The sequence below is a fragment of the Poecilia reticulata genome, linkage group LG17 (assembly GCF_000633615.1).
Source record: "Poecilia reticulata strain Guanapo linkage group LG17, Guppy_female_1.0+MT, whole genome shotgun sequence".
NCBI classification, from domain to species: domain Eukaryota; kingdom Metazoa; phylum Chordata; class Actinopteri; order Cyprinodontiformes; family Poeciliidae; genus Poecilia; species Poecilia reticulata.
Window position 1 is genome coordinate 10,381,933 of NC_024347.1, and position 20,488 is coordinate 10,402,420.

At 38.1% G+C, this 20,488-nt stretch overlaps 2 protein-coding genes across 2 annotated transcripts in view; one reads left to right on the top strand and one right to left on the bottom strand.

Moving 5' to 3' along the window:
- The first annotated feature begins 137 nt into the window (after window positions 1–137).
- On the top strand, window positions 138–14,721 carry rnf2 (ring finger protein 2). The gene is made up of 9 exons (XM_008433498.2): window positions 138–244; window positions 3,621–3,717; window positions 7,699–7,859; window positions 9,602–9,684; window positions 10,311–10,443; window positions 10,516–10,615; window positions 10,734–10,906; window positions 10,999–11,188; window positions 11,901–14,721. The coding sequence occupies exons 2-9, from the start codon at window positions 3,631–3,633 to the stop codon at window positions 12,000–12,002; spliced, it is 1,029 nt and encodes a 342-aa protein (XP_008431720.1). The 5' UTR covers window positions 138–244; window positions 3,621–3,630; the 3' UTR covers window positions 12,003–14,721.
- A 2,956-nt stretch (window positions 14,722–17,677) lies between these two features.
- The window catches only part of LOC103479201 (actin-related protein 2/3 complex subunit 5-like), a 16,834-nt gene continuing 14,023 nt past the window's right edge, over window positions 17,678–20,488 (bottom strand). Inside the window, exon 4 of the mRNA XM_008433497.2 lies at window positions 17,678–18,270. Coding sequence (XP_008431719.1) covers window positions 18,208–18,270 — 63 coding nt within the window. The 3' untranslated portion in view covers window positions 17,678–18,207. The remainder of the gene's footprint in view (window positions 18,271–20,488) is intronic.

A 20,488-nucleotide genomic window follows, 5' to 3' on the forward strand; every position in this document is an offset into this window, starting at 1 on the left:
GCAGTATATATATATATATATATATATATATATATATATAATATTGTGTGTGTGTGTGTGTACACACATAGTGTGTGTGTAAAGATTTTTTTTAACTGATACTATTTCGGAAATATCTTCAGCTGTGTCATCGGTGGATATTCATTGCCTTCATTTCCCAGATTGCATCGCTTGAAGCCTTTCAGCCATATTGCTTTCACCTAAAGGCGCTTGGCTACATCAGGCCGTGCTTACAACTGAACATGTAAGTACATGAACAATAATATTTTATACAGCTTGGAGCAATTTTTCTTTAGTATCCGAATTCTTAGATCAACCACTCTTCTGGGACGAGTTCTTATCTGTATAAAATTCTAAAATGACGCTAGGGACCCGCAGTGCAGACATCCGGGGTAACATCGGGAGCCTCTTTTCTCTGTTGTTTTCTTTCTGTCACAGCGACACATTTATACCCACGACTTCTTCCTTACGCCAAGGACAGCAGTTCAAGGTGCATCTTCTTGAGCTCTTTAAACTCAGTTAAAACAGCAAATTTGCGCCTTGTCCCATCTCAGGCTTGTTTTGTCCCCATTCAGTTTTAACGTTCCGAAGAACAGCCACAGCATCATCTGGAGCTGGATGCTAGTTAGCTTTAGCCGAACTCTATAGCCTCTCCTGAAATTTGTGCGCTCATAAAATAAAATCAGAATGAATGTACCATATAAACTGGATTTATGTTGTTTTTTGAATTCAGATATCAACAGGCCGACGTCTGCATATTGCAACCAGCGATTAGAGCTCATTGGATTTCAATTGTTGACATCGACAGATAAAATGAGACAGAAAGCATCGTTTATATCTCTCCTTTTGTCTAACTTACAAATCTGTCAAATTCGTGGGATGTTGAAAACTATCAAAACTTCATACTTCAGTCTGTCACGTGTGTGGCAGCATGGTCACACATCTCCTTTAGTCTGCACAGATTTTATTCACCTACATTCAGGTTGGTGTACGTCGTCTGATGAACGACATGAAATAGCTACTTTTAGTGGACCTTCTGTCAATTATTTTCCAAGTACATAAATTAATAACTAAATTTTGATGGGGAGCATTTAGTCGTAGCAAGTTTGGCGCCCTGTGCAAACAACCCTAACACTACACTCTCTCCACTCAACAGTTTCAACTTTGAAAAACTCCTAAATATTTCAGAAATGTCCCTTAATTTGCACCAATTGAATTACAATAACAACCTGGCTCAATTGTATCATTATCAAACATTTCATTCTATGTGTCACAATGGGTATTTAATATGTTGTAGTGCACCCATTTTCCCCCTCAGTGCACCACCTAGGTTTGTTTACCAGTTTCGGACCGACCAACACCTCTAGTGTCATTACTCTGAGAAAAAATTTGATTTGATTAACTGTAAAACAGGCTTTAATGCGGAAAATGATCCAATGTTACAAGTCATACAAATGGAACAGATGCAGAGTGACATTCACTGACCAGTGCTGGGCTCCAGTCAGCACACCTTAAGGGTGACAGCAAGCGAAGCAAAAATTGTAGAGTGCGTTCTGCTTTTATGAGAAGTCATTCTCTGCCCTCTCTAAAGGGTAGTGTTAATCGATTTCATTTTGTTAATTAGTTTCATTTTTTAAGTGCGACTGTCTCCAGTATTATGATATGGTTATGTAAGCATGGAGCAATGTGCATGCAAACGGATAAAACAGACAGAAGAAAGACATTTTATCCATAACAGTATGTTATGAGACAATCTGTGAAAAAAAAATTAGCCCCTCTGCCTTTTCCCAGTGCTTTAAAGTTGACAGGAAATTTTAAAATATCACGTGATAATTATGTGTTATTGGAAGATTAATGCCTGAATACCGACTATAAAGTCTTAAAACAATGCAAACATTTAGAAAATCTCAAATAAGCAATTCTTAGCCTGGTGGGGGCCCTAGTAAAACCTGGTGGTCTGCCATGCTTAAAATACTCTGGGAGAAACCCTGCAAGTGCTCATACTACTTAGCATGGCCACTGTTAACAATGGCCAAGTTGTTTCTCAGCCCTAAGCACATTCAACAGTTAGTGCATGAGGCTGATTGCTTGGCAGACTTGATGGTGACGTTCAGCACCAGTCAGTAGAAGACAAGAACAACTGTGACAGTTGTTGCTAAGCTTCTAAGAAAAAATATAAAGTTAGGTTTTCAAAAGGAGAGAGAGAAAAAACGAGTGTCAATTTGTAACCCAGTTTTTCTCCGAGAGGTGAGTAGACTGTGTGAGAATATCAACCATTTAGGATAGTTAGCTTAGCTACAGGCTGTTTGCCTCCATTTCACCAGCATTTAAAGAACGAAGGCAAAAAAGTCTACCAACATACTTATATATTTAAGTTGTACCTGTACCTTTTACCACACTTGACAGACGAGTCAGTCATCAGCAGCTCTAACCCCCATATCAGAATAATCCCTCCCCGTTAAAAAGGTGAACAACACTGTGTTCAGTGACAAACTAGTTGGCATCATTCCAGGGAGTCTGTGTAGATTTTTCCTGTCTCACTGCTCTTTTTACAATTACACAATAAAACAATATATGTATTAGTGACAGAAATTCAAACAATCTTTGTAAAATTATAATAAAAAAACAGCCTCTTGTCAATCCTGATAGTCCTACCTTACCCCTTCTGACCCATCCCCTCATAAGTGAAATTAAAGCTGCAGTATGTAACTTTTATTAACAAAAAGTACATATTTGTTAAGACTGTCAATATGTTGAGGGATTATGTGAGAATAATTTAATTCATTTGCCTTCTACCATTGCTCTTTAGAAACAACCAATCATAGGCAGGAGGTGGGTTTTAGTGCTATAAATTACAATCTTTAGCTGTCAAATAGTAGGTCAGAGAGGAAGCTGGAGGAGATTCATCTTTTCACAGATTACCTGTCTCATAAAAAACTGTCATGACCAGAAAGGCAGTTACATGCCTTTAAAATTGTACCGCTTTTTATGGGTCATATAGACTCAAGAAATTGTAACAGCAGGGGGCTCAATTAAATTTTTTGTCATGGGGCCCAAGTTTCTTGGTGGTGCCCCTGTATGTGACCCAGTCATTAACCCATGTATGATGTCTCTCAGTACTGAAGACTATTTTCAGGTAGAACCTACAGTTCCTCCTCAACATATTACTGATTTCTACTCTGTTTAGAGATAGGGTCATCTGCCTTTCTTTATTTCTGAAAACCTCAAAAACCACATAATATCGATGAGGAAAATCTGACACGCTTCTGTTTCTGGGCTATTCTTCCATTTGTAAGTAAACTAGGGTGCATTCTTTGAGAAAGACCAAACCTGGCTTGTCTTCTCCACACCAGCTTCAGATGATCATGCTACTGCCATCATGATTGTGCAACTTTGCATTACAAGCCACTCTCTGTCATTCATTCATTTGCTAAAAAATTAGGTGACTGAAAAAGTTAGCTGAGGGACAACTTGGAGAGCAGTTTTCTCATGGGAAGGTCTAATTTTACTGGGATGAGGCATCAGAGTAATATGCTCCTATAAGATAAAACAGATTTCCAGAAGTTGGGTAGTCTCCTCTATTTTAGTCCTTTTAGTGTACATTTGTTTTTGTGTTTCAGTGTTGCAGCCATGACTCAGACAGTGCAGACGAATGGGGTCCAGTCCCTCAGCAAGACTTGGGAACTAAGTCTCTATGAACTACAGAGAACACCACAGGTAAACTCTCACCAAGATCACTTTGCATATGTCCATCAGGGTTTTTTTTTAAATCATAAATGCAAAAAGGAAATCATCTCCCCAAACAGCACTGCAATCTTATGCCACCCCGGTTAAGGTCAGTGGCATATTCTAGACTTTGCTTATAAAGGACTATTAAGGAGCAAAGTGACTATGCATTCATATGAAGGCACACTAAAGAAAATACAAAATGACACATTTTAGAGCTGTATTGACAATTCTGTGATACCACAAAACCGTGATATTTTTGTCTAAGGTTATCATATTGCCATAAATTCATACCGCCCATGCCTAAGTCAAACACATACCCTCCTGCTAATTCGTGCAGGTAGGAGCCGATTGCCAGGAACCCCACACCACCTGTAATTGTACAGGAATGGCATGGTTGTGGTGGGTCGATCTCTTCAATACTGGGTCCAGTTCAGCACAGATATCCTCTTGCAAAGCTTTAGGGAATCTAAATAGACTTATTAGCCAGTCATTATGAGCCAGAAGAGCTCAATGAACCCTGAAAAGGTCCCTCCTGGTTCTTCCATCAGCACCGATGCTTTACACACGGGTGTCACAACGGTATTTAGATATTTTGAAGAATCACTTTGAATGCTTCACATATTGTCATAATTTATGCTTAATCAGTGATATAAAATAAAACTATGGTACCTCTCATAGTGGTGATCATCAGGGAGAGGATTGTGATAGTAAGATGTTAAATGAAACGTTTAAATATTGTGAAGAAATTGGTTTAGGATTTGGGCTGAGGCTGCCTTACAGACCTTTTTTGTTTATTTGAAGGTCCTCATTTAAAGCTGTGACATACCACACTGTATTTTTAAATGCTAATAATAAAGTTGATCTATGGTTAAAGTTCTATATGTAAAGATCTGAAGGAATCATGATGCAGTGAGGCTTCAATTCCAGACCTCACAATCTGTCTCCAATTTTGTCCCATTTCCGAAACAAGCTTGTATGTCATGCATATGTTAGGTTGGCATAATGGACCACACATTTTCGCATCAAGTTTGTGTTTTTTATTAATCAGAACCTTTACATGAAAAGTGGCATACTCAGGTTTTCGTCCCCATTTTGTGAGCTTTATTAATGGGACACCTGGTAATTGGTGGGTCTAATGTCTTCACAACCACGTTTGAATAAAAACACCCTTATGGTGGTGATCCCCTGAAGACTTGAGAAACTGTTGTGGGCCATTTTAAAAGGAGAGAGTTGCATATCTGCAATATTTGACATAACTTTTATTGCTTGTAGAATGATTTTGGTTTATGCACCATTTAATGTTTCATTTTGTTATTGTTAGTCTAGGCAGTTATGGACATTGGTGCCCATCTCCAGCAGTTAATGCAGTGTTTCTCAATCTTTTTTGGGCCAGCTCCCCCCTATCCATAATCAAAGTCCCTCACCGCCCCTCATCAAAGAAGATGTAGGCTACTTTGCACTGAATATTATTTTATTATTAATATTACTATCACTATTGTTGTTTTGATTTTTATGGTTGTTTCTATATCATCAAAAATAATTTCCCAGGGAACAAAAAAACCATGTGAATAGAAATTACTTTTATAGGCATCTACAAAAAATGCAATGAACATTCAACTTAAAATCGGTAGGCCTATCAGTAGCCAGAGTGGGGAAAAATCATTCTTGCTCTGAGCCATTTTCTTATGTTGTTAAATATTGCACAAAATGACCAGATAAAAGATGTACAACAATGACAGTTTTAACTTTAAACTATTTCCAAAAGGCAGTGCTCTGCAACATTAAAACATGGATAGAACTGCAACTATATCAATCAGAACTCTTCTTCTCTTTAATGTTTCTGTGAGTTTCTGGTGGTGCAGCTCTGTCCTGCCTTCAGGAGAATGGGACATCAGAGTATCATCTATAAAATTTCACCTACATGGCATTTACTGTGCAAACCAGTGCTTTCAGTGGGGAAAAAAGTTTCAGATCCTTTTAAAGCCACACAAATATGAGACAAAAACACAGATTATATATTTACCTATCTATTGATTTATAGACTAATTCTTTTAATGGACAGAAATTACAAAGAACAATGCTGGTTCTTATTGGTCAAATCATTAGTCAAATCTTAATGAGTTATAAGTGTCATAGAGTCATCAGCCTCATGGCATTAACACTTACATGAAAAATAATACAGAAGAAATAAATATATAAATTCTAATTAAAAACATAAATAAGTGATAAGGTCCTTACTGTTATCGTCTGTAAAATATATTTCTTCTTAGTACTGGATGTGGTTTCAACAAACCCATGGCACTTCAACAATATTATCTTACCTTTTATCTGGAAACAGTCTGTTCTTGTATTAATTATTGCTCAAAAGGTCTTGCCATACAAGTATATTCCTCTATATTTACCTTAGTTTCTTAGTTTATTCTTGCATTTTGTTCTTCATTCATTTCCATTTAGTTTTCTTTGATTAGTATTATTGTCTCTTGGTTTAATTATGTCCTCTTTAGTTTCTTTCCTATTGCCAGGTTTATTTTATTGTTATTGACACTCGTAATACTGGTCGAATATTCCACCATTAATCTTCACTCATCACCTGCTGCGCCGCTTAATCATCATGTGTTTAACCAGATTTGACACTCATGTTGACTTTTCACTGTTTAGCGCCAAATTCTCTGATCCTGATTCACATCTAGTTTGTTGCTCCGTTCTATGTCACGGTTCTCCTGTTTCAGAGTTTTTCTCAACGTACGTGTCTTTTTTTTTTTTTACCCCCGTCCAGTGCGGAGCAGTATATCGATGGAGAAAAGCAGACTGACGTAAACCTTTTAAAACAACGAAAAAAATCCCAGTATTCTGATGATTAAAATTCAAAAGTGCTGTGTTACTACCGTTTCATACCGGATCTCTTACAAAACCAATGTTAACTTTATAAAATAAACGCGCTCTACCGTGGTATCACCCGATAGAAATAGAGGGATTTCTTTATTTAAATTGGTTAATTTTTCTGATGGATACACGGTGAGAGTATTGTGATTTTAGTAATTGCATGTTTATAAGAACAATATTCCGTTGTCCTTCCATGGAAGCGGGCAGCATCCGGACGGCCAATAAAACACTTTTTAATATAAGTTGCTGCTTTGACATGATCACAGCACTGCCAAAATATATGTACAAATATCCTCAATAAAACATGAAATATTTGACAATATATCGGCCCGGGGACAAGTGAATCACCGCAACATCATCAGCCGGTGTAACGCTGAACTGATGCGGTGAAGCTACTGTTAGTAGGAGCGCGGAGTTGAGCCAAGAAGTTGACAAAAACACTGAAGAGAAGAAGAAGAGCTGCCATCGAAACAGTTGCAGCATGTTTTAATGTTACACAATAGAGTTTTAGCAAGTAGCTCAAAGTCTAAACTGGTATTGTTGTTAATTTAAGGTTTACCTTTAAGTTTAAGTTTACCTTCGACCAAACGGCCCCCAAAGGAATGTCATCCCCCGCCCCCTCTTTGGTAAATATTTCCGCCAGCACCCCCTGCAGTCCTCTGAACGCCCCACCTGGGGGCAGTACCGCTCCCGTTGAGAAACGCTAAGTTAGTGGGTGAAAGGCAGGGTAGACCTGGACAGGTTGCCATGTCATCATAGATACAGAATAAACAACTATGCAATCACACACACACACACACACATACTCCTATGTCCTAAACCTAACACAAGCAAAAATACTTATTTTGGTAGCCTTTTGGCAACATAAGGAGCAGGCCGTCCACACAATGTAGTCTATGTTAGAAAAATGGTTCTGACAATGTATCAAATACAAAGCACACACAAATCTACAGATCACTTTAAAGGGACCAGTTAAAGTAACATTCCTTGTTTTGAACAATGGAAGGAGGATGTTGTATCCTGAGAGAATGCATGCACTCAGAGAACATTAGTGTGCTCTAACCTGTCTCTTGATGTTTGTCTCAGGAGGCAATAACAGACGGACTGGAGATAGCTGTGTCACCCAGGTCCTTGCACAGTGAACTTATGTGTCCTATCTGTCTGGACATGTTGAAAAACACGATGACAACCAAAGAATGTCTGCACCGCTTCTGCGCTGATTGTATCATCACAGCTTTGAGATCTGGGTAAGTTTTTTTTTTTTTTTTTAATGCGGCTGTGTTCATGTCCTGGTTTATACTACTGTATCTACATTTCTACTGTTGAAATGTAGATACAGCAGTTCTTATCTGAACCTCCTGCTTGTTCTTTAATACTGATGAGGCCCACTTTCTTTCTTTGATGTTCACAAACATCACCTCCATGTTATTTATAGATAGAAATGTCTGTCACTTGGCTACCATTCCCAATAAGTCAGACCTACTTTCAGTCTTTTTATGTAACTGTCATACTAACTTTTAAGGTACTTTATTTGAACGGGTCACCATAAAACTGACATGACACTGTCAAACATGACATAACATCTGTCATGAACATAAAGAAGTCTGTATGAACGTTTGACAGTTATCATGAAGTGTCATTCGGTAAATAATGACACTTTTAATGCAAAGTTGCTCTAAAAGTTGCATTAAAAGTCTACGAAAAGTGCCAACTTTGCATGATTTTGTAAATTGTGATAATTTAATGCAAAGTTGGCATTTTTAATGGAGAGCACCAGAGGCCTTTTTTCATCATCAGTAGAAAGAGAAAAAGTCAGGAATTTAAACGATAAAGCCACTAAATTAAAATAAGGTCGATAATTTTCATTTATTGTGCGATTAATTGAAATGACTGTCTTACTGCGTTCTACCTCAGCAGCGATGGCACGTTGTGAGAGGCCTTGCTTATGCAGCTCAACAATCCTACCACGTTCAAAGTCATTGAGCTTTTTTGCTTTTGCCATCAGGAGGTCTTGACAGTGTAAAGACTTGGCAGAAAATGACATGGAATCCAGATTTTTGCACAGCTTTTATCTTTTAAAGACTATGGTCTTAAACTTTTGATCAGCTGAAAAAATCATGTTTGAGTGTAAATGCAGTTTTCAGAAAATTCCCTGCTCAAAAGTTCTTGTCTCTTGCACTGATTTTTCATTTAACATTGTGAAGCTCTACTTAGAACCTTCTTATGATCCAATAGTGCAAAATGCTAATTCTTACAATTTTTTGACTGGTCTTAAGATTTTGATCAGGAGTGTATCTGCTCAGTTCAACAGTAAATCACTTAATTACAATATTGCTCCGACGTTTTCGGAGATGTCTGCTCCCGCTGCATTAACAGCCAGCTCCCCTCTCCAGCTGTCAGCTGGCCGGGCACTCCAGGTTCGGTACACCGGCAAATTGTTTTAAAAACTCCCAATAGTTTTCCCCTATGAGTGGAGGTGAAACACAGATATTAAGCCAGGTAATAGCTGTAAATTCTTTAGGTTCACTAAAGTATTTAATTTATTCCTGAGCAAATGGGTTTGACTGATTAAAGCTAAGCCTTGCTGCATTTCATTTATTTGCGTCTCTCTTTTTTGTTTGCTGCATTTCATTTGCAAAATCCAAATTCTTTCAATTTATTGACTGGTCTTAAGATTTTGATCAGGAGTGTATGACTTTGTATTTTTGTGTTTTTATGATGTAAAGAACTTTGACTTGCCTTGTTGTTGAAATGTGCTTTGCAAATAAACTTGATTGATTGATTGTTCACAATGATCAATCAATCATTTATGTGGGGTGTGACCACATAAATTACACATTTATATAGCAATTATCAATAACTGTTAGGATTGATAATTGCCACTCCGTCTGGGTCCTACCAACTTCTGATGTGAAGCGATCACTGAACTGTTAGTTATCTTTTACATTTATTTCTTGTTAATGGCTGTCATGGTCTTATCTCCTGGCAGGAATAAGGAGTGCCCTACCTGCCGTAAGAAGCTTGTTTCTAAGAGGTCACTCCGTCCCGACCCCAATTTTGATGCTCTGATTAGTAAGTAACCATACAGAAAAACAACTTTGTATCTTTAATTCTATTTGAATAACACATCTTAATCGAGTAGAACTAAAGGTGTTTATAAAATGATTTAAACATTTATTTTCTGACATTCCTTTTAGATTTTTTTTCTTTCTAAACAGTCTGTCCTTTTATATTTATTTTGTATTTAATGCATTGATTTATTATGCCTGCGATATACATCTATTATTCATTCAACTGGGAAAACTTTGTTTTTCTCAAATTCTGTAAGTTGAATGCACAGTACAAGTTCTGTAAACTTACAGTAAATCTCAGTAAATCAACCCTTCAAAGGTTCATGTACTTTAAAAAGTTGGAAGTAAACTAATAAAAAAGCCCAAGCTTTTTCTGTATACCCAAGGTGCAGCAGCTTGATTAATGACCATTAAAACTTCTATTTAAAATCTTGACTTTATGAGAAAAAAATAACATTATAAAACCTTAATATACCTGCCACAATGTCAAACACTTGTTAGAATTGTAGTGTATATTTACACCAGGAACACTGAAGAAATTTGTTAGTTCCGCTGAATAGCTGCACGAAACTCCACAGTTGCTACACCTAAGTCTAGCACATTAAACAGGTTCTTGTTTAATTTTAGGTAAGATTTATCCCAGCCGAGATGAGTATGAAGCCCATCAGGAGAGAGTTTTGGCTCGCATTAGCAAACACAACAATCAGCAGGCTTTGTCCCACAGCATAGAAGAGGGCCTGAAGATACAGGCAATGACCAGGTAAACACAATCCCTGGACAAACTGCACAGAGATGCTACATGGTGGGTACTAGGTCTTTTTCTTGTTGTCAGGCTACAGCGTGGCAAGAGACACACAGTGGAAAACGGTAGCGGAGCTGAGGACAATGGAGACTCCTCCCACTGTAGCAATGCGTCTGTCCACAGTAATCAGGTATGTCCTGGTGTACAGCAATAAATGCGTATGAATTAAATATATGGCATGAGTTGTGGCATAATGGTTGCAGTATGTTCTCCAGTCACATGTTGTGTTTTGTGTACTGGTTCCCCAGGAGGCCGGACCGAGCATTAAACGCACCAAGACTAGTGATGACAGTGGTTTGGACATGGACAATGCTGCTGAGAACGGGGGAGGAGACTCTGTGATTGATGGAGGAGCCAGTGAAATAGAGCTGGTGTTCAGGCCACACCCCACCCTGATGGAGAAGGATGATGGTCATAACAGGTGTGTTCACCACAAAACAGAAGCTTCTGAAGTTGGTGACAAGCACACATTTACATCTGATTGGTAATTGTGATCTGACTGTGTCTTTACAGTGTGGAGTTTGTTCCTCGCTACATTAAGACCTCTGGTAACGCCACTGTAGATCACCTGTCTAAATACCTGGCAGTCCGGCTGGCTCTGGAAGAACTGAGAAGAAATGCTGAGGCCAGTCCTGTTAATGTTGAAGCAGCATCAGAGAAACAATACACCATCTACATACCTACTGCCGGAAACCAGTTTACTGTGAGTACTCTTATGCTCAGGATCATCGCTAACAAAACAGTTTAAAACCTCTTAAGATCACATTATAAATATTGCTACTATCGTTCTTTGGTTGTCCTGATCAGTTGAAAGATTCTCACACAGAATTAGAGGTTTAGGTTGGGCATACATGGCACACAACAATATTCTGCATAAAGACCACAATACAGAAATGCATGCTCCCTTTAAAAGAACATGCATGTCTGTGGTGTGATCTTTAGTGACCACAACACAGACATTTTTGATCAACCACAAAAACGGTCAAAAATGGTTAATCTCAACCTCCCATTCTATGTTAGGATTTTTTAACTGATCTTGCATCAGGTCAGTCCTGGTCTTATTTCTTTGTATCCAGTGAACATGAAGCCTGTGATCTTACCAAATCCACCCCTGCAATAAAAGTAATAAGATAGTAAAGTTTTTGTGAAAAGTGATCTGGCTAAAGGAAAACCATCAAAATTTTGCTCAGTGTGTCTATAAAGGACCAGTCCTTGTTGCAGACCTATAGGTCCTGGTCTTTCTTCAACCCAATCAATGGAGCTCCAAATCATTGCTTCAGCAGACCCATAGGTTTCTTCAACCCATAGGCACTTTCTTCAGAAACTGTTGCTGCATGAATGGACGTGGTCTTGTTCGGCGTCTCGGGTGGTAGAGCTGGTGCATCATATGTCTAACTGTTCAACTCTGTTCATAGGTTCTGAATGGTTCCTTCTCCCTGGAGCTGGTCAGTGAAAAGTACTGGAAGGTCAACAAACCCATGGAGCTCTACTTTGCCCCCACTAAAGAACACAAGTAAACATACATAAGAATACATAACTCCATCCAATTTTGCATAAACATACACAGTTGTTGGAGGTGAACAGATGGACATGGAAACAGCTGCACACAATCACAAGCAGAAGAATGTGTGCCTGACAGAGACCATGGGGTTAGGTGAAACCTTCAAATGGACTCCTATGAATAGAAAAAAAAACATCGTTGTTTTATATTTCGTGAATCTTTGTCTCCTGTTAGACAGTAGCAGATCAGTACAGCAGATCACACCTCAAACAGCAAGTGTAGAACTTTTCCAAAAATGGGCTTCATGCATTGGGAGATTTAAATGTTTAAGGGAAAAAAATACTGCAAATCTTTCCCCCTTATATTGTGAACTTTGTTTTCAGTGACACACACAGCAATGTTGGTAATCTTTTCATGTCTATAAACATATTTGTCCAGAAGGTAGAGCATATTTCATTATGAAACTGCTGTTAAGATTCATGCCTGGGAAATGAAGAAAAAAACTGCTGAAGACACAAATTCTGCTCAATTATCCAAATCCTGTTTCCAAACTGTATATGTGCATGCAAGATGCATGTTAGCTGTATTTAATGCCTGTACTTTGAAAATTAGTACAGACATTACTTCTGCAGTGTCTGTATTTTTTTTTCCTTTGGAAAAAGAATTCTGAATATATGTACTTGAATTCCCCTCTTAAAGACCTGCTTGACATTTGGTCTAAATTTCAAAAGATTCTTAGGGAGAATCTGTCTCAGGGGATTTTCCCTTAACCTTTTTATGATTAAAATGTTCAGAGTAAAATTTAGTGTCTGAAATGGGATTAGTTAGAACCCATGAAAACAAGTTAATTTTAATAATTGGTATGTGAAATTTAGGATTAGATTTTTGCTTGAGTTTGACTTTTCTAGAGTGAAATTTAAATGACAGGGTTAGGGTTAAAAAAAAAATTCAAACAAGGTCTGCTGAAGCAATGATTTGGAGCTCCATTGATTTTGGTTTGCCTCTTTTGTCACATGTTATGGTAAAGTATGAGAAATTCCAATATTTGTCATCTGGAAAGACAGACTTGTTTTGTTTGAGTATCTTCCTGTCTGTTGTCCTGATCTGTTGCCATAGAAACAAACTGTCTTTTAAAATTTGTGGCGGCTCATCCTTTTTATAAATGTTTTGTAACACAGAGAGGAAACTGTGTGTATTATTCAAGGGGTGGGATGGTTTGGGGAGTGTTTTTGTTAGACCACTACAGTATTCATTTTCCACAGAAATTTCCACAACTTTTGTTGTTTGTTCAGCAGTGACACAGAAGGTTCTCACTGAGCAACATTCTGTGTGAAATAAAGGATTTGAACAGAACTCCTCGAAAAAAAGAATTTAGAAGAATTCTAGTTTGTCCGAAAGCAAGGGACACAAGGACTTCTCCACTTGTCTAAGTGGAGAAGAACAATCTAAAGTTATTTTCTTTATTTGCTCAAAGAAGGAAATCTTGTTATGACTTTAATAAATAACATCCAGCAGGGGGAGGTCTGCTGGTTCAGTTAGGAATCTAAACCACAATCAATTGCAACAGGGTGCTCTACAATGTTTTCAAAATGTATGGCAAGTTGAGAGTTGAACATTTCAATGATGTTAAACTCTCACACACTTGTAGTAATTCATGGAACTAATTGATTACTATAATGCATGGGTACACAGGTCCATAAAATGGAAATGAAGGAACAAATTAGTGAAATGGCAAATTGGCTTTGTTCCTTCCAGAAGCATCAGCTGAGGAGCTCTGCAGTTTTGGAAATACTTTTTCAGCTCTTTGAAAGGTACTTTTGAAGAATCTCAGTGCTGATGCAAAAATTATCTGAGCACAAAGAAGGCACATACATTTCAAGTCAAAGTTATACACTTAAAACAATGCAGTTTCATAAATAAAGCAACAAGATGTTGCTAGATTGTATTTTTATTACTAATTTTGACTTGTCAATCTAGGAAAACTTTTTTAGGTAACATGTATGAGCATAGAACTTTTAAATTTTGAGTTAGTTGGGCTTGGATAAATGAAGCCCTCTTTGCTATACCTTTCACATTAAAGGACACCGGGATGTTGTACATAACCCAACAGTTCCCTTCACTGTAGAATTTTAAAACCAACACAGCCTGTTTCTTGCAAAAAATGTATCTGGGTGATATTGGGATATCTCCCCTGATATTTGTGAGTGCTGGTCTGTTATAGCACACAAAGTGTGATGCAGCTGGGAGTTTCTGATATCAGAACAGATATCAGAAATATATTTGCAGAACAGAAAATATGTAATATTCTGTTTTTGAGCTTTCAGACTGAAGACTAAAAAGGAAGATTTTTTTCTCTGCTGGAAAAACTACTTGGAAGTGGATCCTTACTGTGGAGATGTTTTCATCCATTATTGTGCCAACTGTGAACCCGTGAGGGTTGCCGCCCTCATGAAAACTGTCTGTTGTGCTTTATGAAAGAGAAAATGTGTTTTATTCTTGTTAGATTTGGTACCAGTGTGTGTCTGTGTGTGTGCATCTGTACTGGTTATTTTCTGGTTGGACAATAAAATCTCACCTGTACGTTTAACATAAAACTTAATGCTTACTGTCTAAGAGAAGGCAGGGACTGGTAGATGGATATAAATCTGAGATCTTCCACATGTTGACTCATTTTCTGATTAAAGCTTAAAGCCATCTTAACTGCATTCCAAGTTAAGATGGCTTTGTATATTTTAGAGCTTGGCGTAATTTATGCTATCGATTCTTCTGAATGAATGGCAGAAGAACGGAACTGGGTCCTTCCATTCCTCTGCCATGGACAACTGTCATCCATGGTTCTCTATGGAAGCCTCTATAGCGACTGGGAAATCTTAATATTTTTAGATTGTTGTTTAATAACAATCTAGTTTTAAATACTGTCTAATTTAAAACTAGTAATGTTCCGACTAGATAGTGGATTTAAAATAGTTTGAAATAACTATTTAAATTTGAATGAAATATTTCTGATTAGAATGGGAGGATTACAATGGGATAATGCTTGAAAATGATCCGTTTTGAATAAATAAAACTACAGAAAAACAATGTGCTAATGGAAAACAGCAGTAGACTGATACTTTGACATCAAAAGGAAAGGTGTGTTTTGTGTAGAATTAGATGGTTGAAGACATTAAAGCAGCTTCCACACCATTGTGTGCTGGAGTGGGATGAGTTATGGAATGGAGTTATGCTCACTTTCTCTTGAGATGACTGGTGAGGACTTCCTTTAGGCTTCCGTCATGTGTGGTTATTGGGAGTTAGTGGATATGATGCAACTCTTAGATCATATTAGGAGTCACCTTGAGTGGGCATGTCCAATTCTTCATAAAATTAAGAAAGTTATGGACTACCCTGACCACCTTTTTCATGAGACTGTCTTGAGAAAACAGAGCTTCTTCAGCATGTCTCTTGTAGCATGATTCTTATAGAGAGTCTTCTAGAGAACTTTTATGTCAACAGCCATCATTTTCAGTGACACTTTGAAGAATCTGAATTAATGAACTACAACATTTAATTTCCCTTTAAGATTGATGAAGTATTTTTTAATTAAATTATACACTCTTCTCCAGCGTTCTGGGGTCAAATTCTGATATTGAAATCTTTCGAAGTTAAAGATTATGCATATCCAGTTTGGCTCTAAATAACGCATGCATCTTCCAAATTAAATCAACCGTATGCAAACGGCAAGGGACTAGAATTCGGCCTTCTGCCATGCCCACATGCTGCAGGCACTAATCTGTGTTGAGAGTAGGATTCAGCATCATGTACAATATGTCATCAGACATGTTTAAATCTGTATGAATCAAAGATTCCCATCACCAAAATGTGACTTCCTGTTTAAAGGATGTGGGGGAGTAAGGTGATGTCACCAATTGACCTTGTGAATGTACTAACATCGCTGCAGGTACAAATTCTTTGTGCTTTAAAGCACAAATAAACCTTTAACTATTTAACCAAAAAAATATGGAGATCAAGACAAATAAGTGACTTCCTGATCTGATGGGGCAGGCTTTGATGTCAGCATATCAAAGTGTCATCCGGCATCCAACATGGATAACTCATGCTATGTTTTTCACATTGCAGTCTTCCTGTGTGAAAGTTATAGTGATTTGTTTGTTTTGGTGAGTATGTTAAGCTCCGGAACTCAGAATTTTAATCTCCATCCCTTAACTGCATAGGGATGGGGAGATTGTTGAAGTTTGAGGTGTGTAAATGTCAAAATGTCCCAAAATACCTCCCATTTTAGGACATAATTCCTAGAGACTTTCCTTCTTGATTTGGGGGGGATAAGAGGGTCTACCAACAAACCTAGTTTCATGTCTCTAGGATGAACAGTTTAGCCTACCTCACATTATGGGGCACTGTAGAGCAGTTCAGCCATGCCTACTTTTGAGTCCATTAAAAATGTTTCATTTTGAGTGAAGTTTGGTGAGTTTTTGAATAGGTCCCACAATGTATATTTTTGGGCAGAAAAGTATAAGAAATCCTACAAGTCCTATGCCAATAGGCCTCCGTAGTGCTTGTGCTGCTCAGGGCCAATTAGAAACTTTCCAACATACAGTGGGGAGAGCAAGTATTTGATACACTGTTGATTTTTCAGGTTTTCCCACTTGCAAAACATGTAGAAGACTAATTTTTATCATAGGTACTCTTCAACTGTGAGTGATGGAATCTAAAACAAAAATCCAGAAAAATACAATGTATGATTTTTAAATAATTAATTTCCATTTTATTGTCTGAATCAACCAGTAAGAATTTTGGCTCTCACAGACATGTTAGTTCTCCTTTAAGAAGCCCTCCTGTTCTCCACTCATTACCTGTATTAACTGCACCTGTTTGAACTCGTTACCTGTATGAAAGACACCTGTCCACACACTCACTCAATCAGACTCCAGCATCTCCACAATGCCCAAGACCAGAGAGCTGTGTAAGGACATCGGGGATAAAATTGTAGAGCACTGAAGATGGGTTGTGGCTGGGTCTTCCAGCATGATAACGACCCAAAACACACAGCCAGGGCAACTAAAGAGTGGCTCCATAGGAAACATCTTAAGGTCCTGGAGTGGCCTAACCAGTCTCCAGACCTGAATCCAATAGAAAATCTTTGGAGGGAGCTTAAAGTCTGTGTGGCCCAGCGACAGCCCCGAAACCTGAAGACTCTGGAGGAGATCTGTATGGAGGAGTGGGCCAAAATCCCTGCTGCAGTGTGTGCAAACCTGGTCAAGAACTACAGGAAACGTCTAATCTCTGTAATTGCAAACAAAGGTTTCACTACCAAATATTGTTTCTTTTTTCTGGTGTATCAAATACTTATTTCACACAATAAAATGGAAATTAATTATTTAAAAATCATACATTGTATTTTTCTGGATTTTTGTTTTAGATTCCATCACTCACAGTTGAAGAGWAYCTATGATAAAAATTACAGTCATCTACAAGCTTTGCAAGTGGGAAAACCTGAAAAATCAACATTGTATCAAATACTTGTTCTCCCCACTGTAAAACGCAGGATGACAAATGTGATGAACATCTTCTGCACAACCTGTGACAGATTCAATGAAGGAAAGGTTGTATTTCTTTTCTCATATGTGTCAAAACTCAAAGCTCCACCCTATAAGTCATTGGTCATTTATCATTCATTAATGCCAATCAGTATTCAAGTTTAGCTCTTTATTTAGTCTATTCCAAATATAAAAAGCATTCACACAATAGTGCCACATGGATGTGGTTTTTGTGAAGACAGAAGTAGAAAAAAAAGACAAAGTTGTTCAAAGTTTATCTCAAACAATCTAATTTGAGATACAATGAAGTTCAGTACCAGCATGTGCTAGGCAAAAGGCAGGGGAAAGGTGTCAATGAGAATCCATCCACCTTTTCCATTCCTCTCGTCTTAAGGAGTCAGACCCACAAAAGAGTAGAGTTAAGGACAGGGATAGCTGGGGTTCAGTGATGTAGCTGAGCAGATGACAGCAAGGTGTCGTTTTGTGTTTAAGAAGAAAAGTGGAATTCTGTACTGCTGGCAGTAAAAATAAGTGACTTCAGTTTGAGGTGCCAGCACCTTCTGAATCCCAGAGGAGTGAAAACAGAAAAAAAACAAAGTCATGCATCAGAAAGACACAGCTCCAGTTTCTTAAAAGGACACCAGCCCTGATGACTTGGACAAATACTGCAGATTATGGGGATCATCAGACAGTCTTCCTTGCAGTCAGGACTCGGACGATGGAGCCAACTCCACCCACTGCCAGGGCCTGAGGAAACAGTCGAAAGGAGAACAGAACTGGGTCAGCAATCTGTCACAGGCACAAATAACCAAAAGGTTTTAAGCAGTTTTCACTGGAACAACAATATTTAATTCCAAGTTTCCTAAAAACCCAATGCTGACAGCATTTGAGAGTCCAAACCTACATTGAATACTGGTTTGGAGTACAGGTTTGATTTTGTACTCGGTAAACACACAATTGCCTGTAGTTAAATTAGTTTTACAGTACTGGTAAAATTTACATTCCTCTACAAAATGGTTCAGTGAAATGAACTTGGGCTTGTGATGTTGAAACTACCATGTACAACTTTTAAGACAAGTGCAAATTGATTTGATGGCATTTAAGCCCATTCCCATCCTCCTCCTAGGAACCCTAACCCAGACGACAGAAACCCCATTTTGTTTGCGCCACGCAAACAAGATGACACGCCGTGTTGGTGCATGTATCACTTTGAGGAAAACCACTGATACAGTTCTTGTTTCGTTTGGTTGTGAATGTGCCAAATTGTATTTATGAGAGAGAAAATGTAGACATGTTTGTTGGTTTTGTTGATGTAGATACTTTTTGTCCTTTGCTTTGCGTTGGGTTTTGAATAATGGCATGGATCAACCAAGTTAGAGGAAGTCTTTTCCCGTGTGGGATCATTCTGATCTTATCTCGGAGAATAAAGGTAAATGATTATTCTGTTCTCATTTCCACTTCTGATCATTTTTCCAATATAGGATATTTGAATTAGTTTACATGGACAAACTTATTTCTATTGTAGGTGAAATGTAGGATTTGCTCAGTGCTGTCTTACTGTAACCCAGTGGTTACCAAACTTTTTCTCCTGGGCCCCCCCAGTGGTTTCCAAACACTTTCTGGGCACCCCCTGTGGATTACAATAGGTAGTTCGACTTTGGTCTTATTGAAACAATGTGTGTGACTGGAGGGTGTGGGAGGGGTAGAAGTAGAGACTGGGGAGTCTGATCAGACTGTTATCTGTTATACAATGAGTCATTGTTGTTTTTCTCCCCATTCATCCATCCTGTGCCCCCCACTAATTTTATGACTCAAAATGATGATGCAAAATTCCCATCATAGTCCACAGTGACATTCAATTGCATTATATTTTCAGTTGGTCTAAGTAATATTAGGCAACATTGCCCTATATATAAGGCGATTCCATATGTGTGTGTGAGTGTGTGTGTGTAACTTTTTCTCTGCAGTGGGAACATACAGCGACAATGATTCCAATAGTACCACAAAATATTTTGATAAAATTAAGTCCATATCACCCACCCCTACTTTATGTAAGCATTTTCATCTTTCAACAGATACTTATGCATCTGTTGAAAGAAAAGGGATGTTTTTCTTCTTCTATTTTTATGGCGGTTGAAAGATTAAACTAAATTTAAAGATAACTGATAGTGGCAAAAAAATTAAAGTTAAAAAGAGCAAAGTGCAATATTATTCAGCCCATTTGACTGATTTCCTGATCAGAGATCCAGCCAAGAGGCCCATGATCACTCTGGATGAACTGCAAAGGTAGGACAGACTCCTGTCCATAGGAGTCTGTCCATAAAGGTCAGATACACTGCACAAATCTGGCCTTTATGGAAGAGTGGCAAGAAAAAAGCCTTTTCTCAAAGATATCCATAAAAAGTCTTGTTTAACGTTTGCCACAAGTCACCTGGAAGACACACCAAACATGTGGAAAAAAGGTGCTCTGGTAAGATGAAACCAAATTCGAACTTTTTGGCCACAATGCAAAAATATGTTTGGCGCAAAAGCAACACAGCTCATCACCCTGAACACATCATCCACATTGTTAAACATGGTGGTGGCAGCATCATGGTTTGGGCCTGCTTTTCTTCAGCAGGGAAAGGGAAGATGATTAAAATTTATGGGAAGATGGATGGAGCCAAATACAGAATCATTATGGAAGAAAACCTGTTGGAGTCTGCAAAAAACCTGAGACTGGGATGGAGATTTACTTTCCAACAAGACAATGATCAAAAACATAAAGCAAAATCTACAATGGAATGGTTAAAAAATAAATGAATCCAGGTGTTAGAATGTTCAAGTCAAAGTCCAGACCTGAAWCCAATMRGGAATCTGTGGAAAGAGCTGAAAACTGCAGTTAACAAGCGCTCTCCATCCAACCTCACTGAGCTCCACCTGTTTTGCAAGGAAGAATGGGCAAGAATTTCAGTCTCTCAATGTG